Here is a 12,320-nt window from a genome sequence, read left to right as displayed (position 1 = left end):
ACGCGTGCTGCTGATGTGCAATGTTGAATTTGTACACATTTGACATCCTCTCAGCAAAATAAACACACACATATGGCCCCAGTTCTTTCCTTTATTAAATGGTACAGGTACTTCACAAACTGTAAAATATTATAAATAAAGGAATTGTGCTGTGATTGTATCAAATACGACCTATGATGTGTTAGTCCGGTGCCTGGACTTTGATCTGCTGCGCAATATGTTGTTGTTTTTTTTTTTTTACGCAAAATTCAGTCTGTATTCACTGTAAAACGCTCGGACATCCTTACGTAAAACCGTTTTAGAATACGTCCAAGGAACGTAACGGCGCAACGTTACGAACTACTCCAAGCGATCGGTGTGAGGGGGGGTTTTGTGGGTCATGGGGGACGAAGGTAAATAACGAGCAGCGGTAGAAACCCACAGCGGCTTGTTTCAGACGGTTTGTGTGAGAACGGCCAGGCTGGATGCGGGAACCTTTGTTTTGAAACGGTTGAGAGAGCAGACGGACCGGAGAGGAGTGACTGTCGGGTCGGCTTCAACAGCTGCTGTCGGCGGTGAGATGAACATCACGCTACCCGTCGGTTCATGAGCCTATGGCTGGAATAATCACTACATTGGCCTTACAGTCGCTAGCAGCTAACTAGCGCCGAGCTAACTAGCTAACGCTACACTCGCTATTGTTTTGGGTTTCCGAGTTTGTCTCCGTTTTAGTTGCGATTTGATGAGCAGCGTGCTGGCTACTCAAGAAATACGCAGAATGACGTTTAACTAACATTGCTGTTTGTTAGTAAAGACAGAATTAGCATTGCTAACAGTTTATTGACTCTTCCCAGTCAGTAAACTGGGTTGACACATGTAAAAATCCCTGTCAGTTAGCAGCTTTACTAGCCAGGTTCAGTTGTATAGCCACGTTTTGGATATTAATATTTACATTTCTGAAGAATGTGGAACATGTATTGAAGGTTTTGGAGACAGACATATTACATCATAACTGTGAGTTACTCAGTGGGTTTGTGTCTTAACTCCAGTGATCACAACCAGGTGTTTACCTATGAGTAACTGTCTGTGTGTGTGTGTGTGTGTGTGTGTGTGTGTGTGTGTGTGTGTGTGTATTAATATCTTTGTCTAATCCTCTTACTTTGATCCTAATTATCATACATCAGCTGCTTGAATCAGTGCAATATCTTTACATTGACACCCCAGATAAGAACCGGGAGGCTGGACTGTCTTGTTTGATATTTTAGAGAAACACTACAATCACGCACATGAGTAGAGTAGTCAGGGATTTGAACTTGTATTCCTGACAATTCGTTATGGAAATGTGGAAATGTTAACTATTATGAATCTCTCCAGGGGAGGGGCGGGGGGGGGGGTACAATGTTGAGTGGGCAGGCATGTATAACAGTTTGTCAGCTGTTCATCCTTGAGCCTGCATGTAGGTCAGTGAGATGAGCTGCAGAGTTGCCTTGTGGATCACATTTAATTACTTTCAGTGTTTTAGAGAAGCATTAAGAGACTAAAACAGTCACTAATTGTCAGAGGGATTTTCTGATTTTACTGCGGTGGTTTTTGGACTGTTTGGTGAGTGATCGTCAAGTGAAAATGCGAAGTTATCCCTGATATTCCTGTATTGCGTTAATACTGTGATATGATACGGCTGCTTGGTTTTGCTTGTTGTTTTACTAGAGCTTGCCAGTTTTGGTACAATAAAAAACAATCTGACTTCTAGTCCGTACTTTGAAATATTAACAGTTCTGCAAAACTCTTTTCTAGTTTAGTTAAAAAAAGGGAAACATTTAAAGGTGAAACACAAGCAGCTTCATCAAAATCGTAAATGCTACAAAATCTGATCAGAAATACGTTGAAGAAATAACCAAGTTGAATAGATAATGAATAATGTTTATCTGTAATTTTTGACGGACGTATTTTGGCCAGGAGCAACAAAGATATTGCAGCTCATTTCACGCTTTGTACAATATTCATTGTTGTGGGATTGCGGTTATCAGAATATAGTGATGTGGTATTCATTCTTGTCTCTTTGCCGTTATGTAAGGCTGCAGTTAAAAGCATAAATGCACTAATCTCACCAGACCAGCTGAGTGAAATATGCAGCGAATATCGGTGCCTGCCGGCCCAACACATCCTCATTATTCATGGTTCAACCTAAGCAAGGAAATGACATGGAAAACGGCAGATGGAGCTTGAATTGGGTTATGTGACATTTGTGCAGTGTGAATCATTACGCAGATCTCACCTTGCTTGGGTTGGCAGGGCAAGAAAAACACTTGATCTGAATAGAGGCTGACCATGAAAACACATCTCAGCTGAAGTTTACCGATGTGAGTCCTCAATACTGAGGATGACTAACTTGTTTATGTATAATATTTATGGAGTTGATGACAATTTTTTTTTTTAAAAAGGCTTAGATTAAAATAAATTAAATTAATGCTATATTCAATAAAATTAGTAGCCATGTACTGAATAGATACTTTTCTCCATTATGACTTATTCGGGCTTCAGAATAATAAAAGGTACTGTAGATGTGATTAAAACCCTTCAAAACAAACTGACATGCTTTTCTTGCATGGTGTTTTGTATTCTAATCTTTTTTTCGAGTCAAGACAATTCCAAAGTGGGGCCTTAATTTGTCCGTAATGTTTTTTTCTTAATGTTTCATGGTAGAATGATACTGCGTGGTTTATTTTCTAAATAACTTATCAGGCACCACAGGCTATGATTCAGTGTGACTTTACTACTAGAATAAACACGATACCTAGAATTTGCTTGGACGCAGACAGATGTTTGTGGACTCCAAAACAAGGTCTGCATTCCCCATGTTCTCCTCTCAGTTGTCAGGTGGTCTGATCGGTTTTGACTCATCCTTGTTTCGCCATGGCGATGAGGGAGTTGGTGGAGGCAGAATGTGGGGGTGCCAATCCCCTCATGAAGTTGACCAGTCACATGACCAAGGAAGGCGGGGCATGGCGACACCGTTCAACACCCACAGTGAGGAGTTTTTCTGTTAGTAGTTGGAACAGCAGCATACATAAGATAAATATTTCCCTACAACGTCACAACATCATTGAAATTATTATATTTCAGATTCCCTCGACTCCCATTGAAATTACAACTGAGGAAGAGGTTAGTGTTTATTTTCAATAAACAGCATGTTTTTTTGGACAATATACCATACACACTTTAATGAAACCTCCTTATTCTTTGATGAATTTAAATATGTCAATAATGTATGCAGTTACAGAATATATTCAAAATATTAATTTAACCTCTACTAGCTGTAATAACATGTTTTGTTTTCACGTCTACAGCTGGTGAATGAGTTCCTTCAGGCGCCTCCACGACCCCCTCACACATTTGACATGGGTCAGCTGTTGGAGGAAATGCAACAGATCGACCAGCAAAGCTACAGACAGGCTCCGCAGAGGGGTACAGTTCATTATTTTTCTCCTTTTTTAAATGTATTATTTTTGGTGTCAGGTTTGCATATGACGAATTTAACCACATAGCTTATTCGGCATTTTTACAGTGTATATTTCCATGTCACAGCTCCAGATGTGGCGGCGTTGGCTCTCTCCGGTGACTGGGCGGCGGAGTTCATCTCAGGCACTGACGCTGCCTCCACGCCAGGGCTCATCGCTCTAGGTGATGCAGCAGATGCTGATTGGACAAAAGAGTTCATCGCTGAGGCCGCAGGTAACTTGAGTTCTCTTTCCCTCAGTACACATGCATAGATATTTAACTTGCACTTAATTTCTGTCATATGTCATAAATTTTACTATGACATTACAGTGAGCATGCCTGGAAAATCCCTTAATTTTTTGCATAGTATGGCATATTTTTTACAGTGCGTCTCCCTGGTGTGTTGTTCTTCAGATCCTGGACGCTGGGCAGAGGAATATCTGGAGCAGTCGGAGGAGAAGTTGTGGCTGGGAGACCTTGGAGACAAGGAGAATGAGTGGTGAGAACAAAGGGAAGGGAAAAAAAACGGTGGTTTGAAAGTATGTCTATGAAAATGGCTCACAAAAAAGGCTACATCAGGCATACTGCAATAATTATGGAACATGCATTTTCTTTTTTATTATTATGGAACAGTAAATTTGTACGCTCCAGTGATGAAGAGAGCACATGTATAAAGGAGGACATGGAGTTGGTCCCCGGGCGCTACAGCACAGCTGCCCACTGCTCTGTGGGGTCAGATGCAGCAGAGGAATTATGTCATATTCACAACAAGAACAAAAAAAGACTCCGTTAAGTCTTCGTCATGTTCTTATTGAATGTTTTTCACATTTGAACTGAAGTGTAGAATTTTGGATGTCTAATCAATAGCAAACTTGTACAACTATTCAAAGCGCAGCCATCAGCCGGAATTAATTTGTTCCAGCCCACACATGCAGAGTACACGTAACTGTTTATATTTTTAACTCCTGATAGTAATTTCTAGTTGTTAATCAACAGGACGAAGGAGTATCAACCAGGAGAGGAGCTGAGGCAGACGGCCAATGAACTTGTCGCAAAGGTCGACGACCCCAAGTTACAGAACACAGAGGTAAACAGTGACATCATATCCACCTGGAAAACATTGGATCCCTTTATACCACACATCTTTTTCCATATCTGTCACCATACTCTCTCTATTCCTTTAGTCCTTGTTATAGAGTAGTTTTGCTGGGACGTCTGGTGATATCCTCTTTAAATAATTTGGAAAGCAGTGTGTAAAGATAACCAGCTAGTAAAAGTAAATTGTGTTTTGTTGTTTTTCCATTGTTGTGTAGTTCCTGCGATTCATTAGGCAAATTGGCGAGGGCAGTGTCACTGTGGAGAGCAGAACAGACAAACAGCTCACAGATAAAGCTCAGGCCCAGGAGGCTCAGAACTGGGCCTCCAACCTCAACCAGGTACGAGTCGCTGCCCAATGAGAAGGGGGGGGGTGTTTGCAACTGGGAACACATTATGGGGAGCATATTGGTTCACTTTTTGCACAGTATAGCCTATGACTTGTGAGTCACCAGCCCAGTATCTGATGCAGTGTAACATTTTCCACAAATGTAACCAAAAGCAGCCACTTCTCTTCTTGTAATATGAATCTTGAAGCTGCTCTGCTTTACAGATGGAAATTGTTCGGCAAAGAGACGGCTCTTAAGAATATTAGCTGGTCTTCTCAGGCATTTTAATTGTTTTATGTATTGAATCAACGATGGGTTTTCTGATTGTGATGCCAATTTTCCATCAGTTCTTGATTTTACTGGTGTTGGAACTGCTCGCTTCAAATTCTCAATTCAGAGAGAAAAAGGTCGATGACAGATTTTTCCAGTCTTCACCCTAAAATCATGACACGCAATTGAAGCCCATCGGTGCCAAGAAAATAGAAAAATACTCACGCTACATCAACATGATGAGATAGTTTTATTCAAAATACGACATGATAAATTAAAGTTATGAGAAATAATTTGTTGTTTTGTCACACAATCTGAGGAAATGCCAGCATTACAATTCAATGACACAAAGTCAGAATTATGACATAATGAGATCCAAAGTCAAACATTTGACCCCCCCCATCTTAGCATTACTTTATTTTTGATCTCATCCTTCCGTCTTAGCATCATCCCCTAAGCTGCCTTCTCACAATGAGAAAGTTTCTCCTCATTTATATTGAGTTAGGCTGCTGAGCATAAAGTGGAAAGATTCTCTATTAAAGGCTGTGCAAGGTTCCTAGGCAACAAAGATGGCTCCACTTAAGCTAGCTGCAGCGCTGGATTTAGCCAAGTTTGTTAACTACAAGTTTGTTAAATACAATTCCTAAACTGGGAGCCTCATCTGACTGCTGACTTATCATGCATGTCTTTTTCTGCTGAAACCATGATAACTTTTTTACTGTCTTATTGCTCAGGTAACTCAGTGTTTTCTGGCTCTGTTGCCTGCTTGCACAATTACTTATGCTCCTGTACAGCTGGTGCCTCATTGGTTGGGCTTTGGAAAGGCGGCCATGACAACTGAGGTCAAAGTTTAAACCATTTGAACTTTGACTGCAGCGCTCTGTGGTAACCCAGAGGTTAGCGCCTCGGCTTAGCACCGCCACAGGAGGTAGCAGAGCGCTGGTCATGTGTAGGCACCTTAACTTTCCATCTATTTTTCTTCTCTTTTCCCTGCAGAAATGGGCTTTTATAAGAAACTGTATAATGCATATGTAACTCTTCATCTTGTTAATGATGAATATCTGTTCATAACCACGGCCCTCTAACTTTAACATACACTTTTCCCATTTTTTGACCAACCTCTGAATTCTCGGCTTGCCATTCCCTTAATTAACAACTGCCATCCATCTACTTCCCCTCCCACTTGAATATACTCCTATATCGACCCTAAATGTCCCGATCCAACTGCCCGTCACCTCCCCAAAACATTGTCTTCCTCCCCCCTGCCACTCCTCCTCGCCTCCTGCCATAGTTCCTGACGGAGACAGGGGGCGGGAGTCTTCCCTTGGAACCCGCAGAGAGGAGTGAGAAGATTGAGAAAGCTAAAGCTAAACAGGCAGAGCAGTGGGCCAAGGTCATCAGGCAGGTAGGACCTCTGCGGTCGTGGCAGTGATAGGTTTCTGTTTCAGCTGCAGTTATTGATACATTGAAGGTTTGCTGCACACGCCCAGCGATACACTCATCCTGACAACATTTTCTTTATGACTAAGGACAATGAGTTAATCAGGGAAGTTCATCAAGGAATGTAAGGCAGAGTAGGAGCAAACTTGCCTTTTCTGTGTTTTCATCTTTCCCTCCTTTCTATTCACTTTCCCTTTATATTTTTCCTAATTTATTGTCCCCATCCTCACCTCAGATTATGTGCTCTTGTGCAAGCATGCAGACTTTAGTCAACCACTGTCATCCCTCACCTCCTGTTCAGGTATCGGAGGAGTCAGCTGAAGCCTGGGTGGATGAGTTCGCCACATCAGGACCCGAGTTCCACCAAGCTAAAGCTGCAGTAGAGGTGAGAAAAAAAAAATCAATTGTAACTCCTACTTTACAACCACAGTTAAACCACATTATTAATTGAATGCAATAATAGCCTGAGGGGGAAAGATGTTGTGAAATGGAAGGTTATGATTTCACAGTGTAATGTAATAAGCAGAGACGTTTTTCTGTCTCATAAATCAGCATCTAGGTGCCAATGATGAAGTAGCTTCATCTTGTTTGTGGTAAAACAAAGAAACTGCAGTGATAAATGAAACCGTACACACTGATCCCTCCTTCAGAAGATGAAGGTCAATTTCATCTATGATGCAGGATGATTTATGAGGTCATGAGACGCTGTGAAGTAATGATGTGCATCTGTGGTTTTATCAGAGTGATGTGGATTTCTGGGAGAAGCTGCAGCAGGAGTGGGAGGAGATGGCAAAGAGGGATGCAGAGAGCCATCCCTGGCTGTCTGACTTCGATCAGCTACTCAGCACTTCTTATGACAAGGTAGCTGTCAGCCTGCACGCAAGAGACATGTGCCAAGAAATGCTGTACGCCTGCATGTTTGGACCAATTTGTTAGACTGCACTGCGTTTTACTTATTTTCACGTACATCTTTGGAGATGGAGCTCATTTTGAGAGAATACATATCAACACTTTTCCCTCCTTTTCTCTTGGGTTTGTCCCAGGGTTACCAGTTTGAAGAGGACAACCCCTACTTATCCCACCCGGACCCATTGTCAGAGGGACTGAAGAGAATGGAGGCTGGGGACATTCCTGGTGCTGTACGGTTCTTTGAAAGTGCTGTACAAAGAGAACCAGACAACCAGATGGTAAGAAAAAAACTGCTTTTTAAAAAAACGCGAGTTCTCTAAACTATGTCAGATATTTCTCTTAGTTAATGTACTTTCTTCCTCACATAAAACAACTCTAATGTGTGCATCTCTTTGATTTTTAACTGCAGGCTTGGCAATATCTGGGGACCTGTCAAGCTGAAAATGAGCAGGAATTTGCTGCCATCAGCGCCCTCCGCAGGTTAGAAAATAAGATGCAAGTCTAAACCCGTAACAATCTGCTGAGTTATTGCATTACATTTACCAACACAAAAACAGATAACAGAGATTTCTGAGGAAAATCCCTTTTTATACAGACGTGCATGTCTCATTTGACATTGTTTTGGAAATAGTGAGTGACATGAAACAGGGTTTAGGAATGAGATTCTAAGGCTAATTTGTTTAGATTGGATCCAGTCTTGTGATTCACAGCCTCACTAAGGAGTGTATAGTTCAAGAGGCTCAAGCTTCTTTTTTGCCTGTACAGTATTTCTCTCGTATTTCCATTGACACTCCTTCTCCATTAGATGTATAGAACTGAAGAACGATAACCTAACTGCTCTGATGGCGTTGGCTGTCAGCTTCACCAACGAATCGCTGCACAGGCAGGCCTGTGAGACTCTACGCGACTGGCTAAAGCACAATCCAAAATACAGCTCAGTGTGGGAGCAGAATGAGCGTGAACGGAAAAAAGATGGTGCCAGAGAAAAAGAAAGGGAGAAGTTCGGGTCGCTGCTGCCAGAGTGAGTATCAGTTATGCAGATCAGTTTCAGCTGTAAGACAGAAAACACAACCGGCATCCAATGATTTTAAAATCCAAATAATCAAGTGCATATGTGTCTGTGTTCAATTTGTCTCTCGATGTCTCCGCACACAGATCTTTGTTTACAGATGTCCAGTCCCTCTTCTTGTCTGCAGCCAACTCAGACCCGGCACAGGTGGACCCTCAGCTGCAATGTGGTCTGGGAGTTCTCTTCAACCTTAGCGGAGAGTATGACAAGGCAGTAGACTGTTTCACTGCTGCCCTGTCTGTCACGCCGCAGGTTAGTCCGAGTACCAGCACTGAGTTTCTTCACACCACATGATCCCTATTACTGAAGTCCCCCTTTTTACTTTGGGTTCTATCAGGACTATTTGCTGTGGAATAAGTTGGGGGCCACCCTGGCAAATGGAAGCCGCTCGGAGGAGGCAGTGGCCGCCTACAGGAGAGCGCTGGAACTGCAGCCTGGTTTTGTCCGCAGTCGTTACAACCTGGGGATCAGCTGCGTTAACTTAGGAGCGCACAGGTGAGGGAGGAATTCTCTGAAAGTCATCATCGTTGTTCAGCTCAGCAAATGAAAAATGCAGTGTGGTATACGTCCTGGTGTTAGAACTGTGGACCAGCTCTACCCTCTCAGCAGTGTCCTTGAGGGTGGCTCCGAAAGGTGGCTGGGCACTCCCTTTGGGCCTGTTTCCACTGGCTCACTTCGGCTCGGGGTCAGGTTCGTTTGGCCCCGTTTCCACTGGCCCCAACACAGCATTAACTGTTAACATTTTGGTCCCTGCTCCACTGGGGTTCCATTTGAGCCGAGCTTGGACTAAAATGTGACGTAAACACATAGCGGAAGTGAGCCAGTGGAAACACGCCCTTAGAGACTGGGTGAGAAGCCCTGCCCTCCAGGAGGAGCTCCGAGTAGAGCCGCTACTCCTCCACATCAAGAGGAGTCAGATGAGGGGGCTTGGGCTTCTGGTCAGGATGCCTCCCAGACGCCTCCTTGGGGAGGTGTTAGGGGCATGTCCAAACGGTAGGAGGCCTCATGCAAGACCCAGGATACGTTGGAGAGACTATATCTCTCAGTTGGCCTAGGATCACCTTGGGATCCCCTGTAAGGAGCTGGACGATGTAGCTGGGGAGAGGAAAGTCTGGGTCTCTGTACTTTGGCTTTTGCCCCCGTGACCCAACCCTGGATAAACCGAAGAAGATGGATAGATGGCTGGATATGTTATATTCATTACCTGTTTTACTGCACCCACACTGAGGTCCTCTAATCTGGGATTATATTGTCACCAAACAATTCATTTTACTTCCACTAGGTGGCAACAGCATATCTTTAAAATATAATAGCTCAGCTTGAAAAAAGTATTACTGAAGTAATAGTAGTAGTACCGGTACCATAAGATTATAATCTTAAGGTTCAGTTTGAACTAAAGAGGCCTTGGGTCAACCTCTGCAGGCTCTAGTCTGGGGTGCCCTTGAATGGTAATGCACTATTGTTTCAGCTGTCTCCACTCTGTTTATGTATCAAAATGTGCCTATTGGCAAAAAAACACATTACTTTTATCAATATTTCTGGTCTTATATTATTGATTCTCATTGCTGTCTTTTCTTACTAATACTGTTACTTTTTCTAACATAGATATCAGAAAAAAATTGGATCCTACAATACTTGTAGTTATTTTTGTAGGGAAAAAAAATTAACTGCCCTCATTCATTAAATGTTCTGCAAAAAAATTAGTTCTTAGATTAAGCCTGATGGCTATTTGTAAGCCCTTGCCTTTTTACATCTATCTGACTACCTCAGCCTTTGCAAGCCTGGGTGATTGAGAGTTACAAGAAGTTCACTATAGAAGTCAAAAGCAAAGACTATCAGAAAAGGCTTTTTCCCCTGTCTGTAAGACTAAATTTAGGGCTGAAGCAAATCCTGTATAAGAACAAATTTGTGCTAAGAAAATGTTGCGAATGAGACCCAACGTTCCTCATCTTGTTCTGCTTCTCTTCCTCCTGTCGGTAGGGAGGCGGTGGAGCACTTCCTTGAAGCTCTATCTTTGCAGCGCCAAGCTGCCGGGGATGGAGCGAGAGCGGCGCAGGGGCCCGGTGGGGCCGCAGCCACCGTGATGTCTGACAACATCTGGTCCACTTTGCGCATGGCTCTGAGCATGATGGGAGAGAGCTCTCTATACACTGCTGCTGACCGGCGGGACTTGGACACGTTGCTCGCTCACTTCTGCCAGAGAGAAGTGGAGGGTGCACCTGAATGAAGGCCAGTCCAGGGAGGTCTTATTGAGTGTGAGTGTGTTTTGCTGGGAGGTACATGTTTGGGTGAGCGAAGGGGAGAATGTGAAGAAGCAGGACATGGTAACAGGTAACTGGTAGAAAAGAAAGTAGGAGGAAGACGCTGAATTCTCCGCCATCTTTGAGATATCTGGTGCTCATGTGCACTTCAGTGATGCGATCTAATATTGCAGCATTAGTTCTTTCCAGGATAGTAGCATCCAGCAGTACTACAGTCCTCATATTTCCTCTTGCTATGGTCTTTCATTTGTAATTACTGAGGAAGGTAAATACTGAACAACTGAAACCAGTAATGTTTTGACAGTTTCTGTATGACGCTCAATGCTCTCTCAGCTTGGGGTGTGAAGTACACCCAGAAGGTAATCACAGTCATGTTGATTCTAGGTACAATATTTCTGTGATATTGAAAGCAGCACTTCCTTTTTTTTATCAAAAGTGCTCATCCTGGTGAAGGATTAGAAGAGTCCAGGGTACATCCATCAGTCAGACGTGCTACAGCCGCTTGATTTCCTCTTTTATATGTTATTTAATTTTTTTTTTTTTTTTTTTTTTTAGTAATCAATTATCAGCCTTGGCAATGAACTGATGACCAGCGGGACTGTTACTGTTATGATGAGGTGCGTGTGTGTGTGTGCGCGCGCGTGTGTGTACAGTGTGTCGAGTTGGGAAGGTACATTAATCGTGCATTGGATGATATGATCATATAATTGTATTATCATTGGTTTTTCTGGGTTTCTCTCGCTCTTTTTCATATGGCTCTTGTAAAACAATTTGCTTCATTGTAAAATAATGCTAAATGCCATTATGTGTATTGTAACATATTTGTTGCACTATGATTGTTTTCAGGCTAGTTATATCCTGACTGCAATGTTTAATATAATATTCAGCAATAAAGCTTTAATTCCTGACATTTGTTGTTGTGTTACAGTTTTTGGGGATTTGTAGTTTTTACATGAGAATGTATTCGGATATTCTTCATCGAGTCATTTTTTTGAGCCTGCATGCAGAACAGCAATTTAATTAAAATTGTTGGTTACAGAAGAATGAAATTAACAGGATGCATAGCAATTGAAAAGCTGCTATGAATATAATTACACAAAAATATGAAGTGCGAAACTGAGTTATATTTTACGTGTTACAATTAACATGTTACAGTTAATCATTTACAAATAGATCAAGGAAATAGATATATTAAGGTCGATCATCTTGATCTGTTATTTATTAAAGTAACATTATTTTTAGTTGACTTGTGTATGCACTTTTTCACATTATGTACTCAATCTTTTATTAGTTTTCCAAGAATGAGAAATAAACATCACAAAACCCTGTAGTTAGGGATTTTTCGTGGCCCTCCGCAGCATCGTTGTTCTATTTGATTGACAAATACATGTTCACAATAACTTCCACGAATAATGTTATCAGTTTTATCCTCTTCTATTTATGTGCCTCGTTATCTCGGGCACGTGTCAG

At 42.2% G+C, this 12,320-nt stretch overlaps 1 protein-coding gene across 4 annotated transcripts; it reads left to right on the top strand.

The window, feature by feature from the left end:
• The first annotated feature begins 344 nt into the window (after positions 1-344).
• pex5 (peroxisomal biogenesis factor 5) lies at positions 345-11,773 on the top strand. 4 transcript variants are annotated; one of them, XM_086218198.1, is made up of 17 exons: positions 345-554; positions 2,850-3,006; positions 3,103-3,141; positions 3,327-3,444; positions 3,565-3,711; positions 3,892-3,976; positions 4,474-4,564; positions 4,791-4,913; positions 6,463-6,576; positions 6,913-6,996; positions 7,353-7,472; positions 7,655-7,798; positions 7,930-8,000; positions 8,326-8,541; positions 8,676-8,841; positions 8,927-9,084; positions 10,570-11,773. In XM_086218198.1, exons 2-17 carry the CDS (start codon positions 2,893-2,895, stop codon positions 10,814-10,816), a joined length of 2,037 nt encoding a protein of 678 aa, XP_086074324.1. In that variant the 5' UTR covers positions 345-554; positions 2,850-2,892; the 3' UTR covers positions 10,817-11,773. The 4 variants fall into 4 exon arrangements, with proteins under 4 accessions (XP_086074324.1, XP_086074326.1, XP_086074327.1 ...); XM_086218199.1 differs by lacking the exon at positions 345-554 and adding an exon at positions 1,425-1,581; XM_086218200.1 differs by lacking the exon at positions 6,463-6,576 and having other exon boundaries at positions 346-554; positions 10,570-11,772.
• The last annotated feature ends 547 nt before the right edge of the window (positions 11,774-12,320 follow it).

Source organism: Aulostomus chinensis, chromosome 11 (genome assembly GCF_037954235.1).
Source record: "Aulostomus chinensis isolate RoL2024-O1b breed Wild chromosome 11, RoL_Achi_v1.0, whole genome shotgun sequence".
NCBI classification, from domain to species: domain Eukaryota; kingdom Metazoa; phylum Chordata; class Actinopteri; order Syngnathiformes; family Aulostomidae; genus Aulostomus; species Aulostomus chinensis.
The sequence above is the reverse complement of the archived record's forward strand: the minus strand, read 5'-3'. Positions and strand labels throughout refer to the sequence as shown.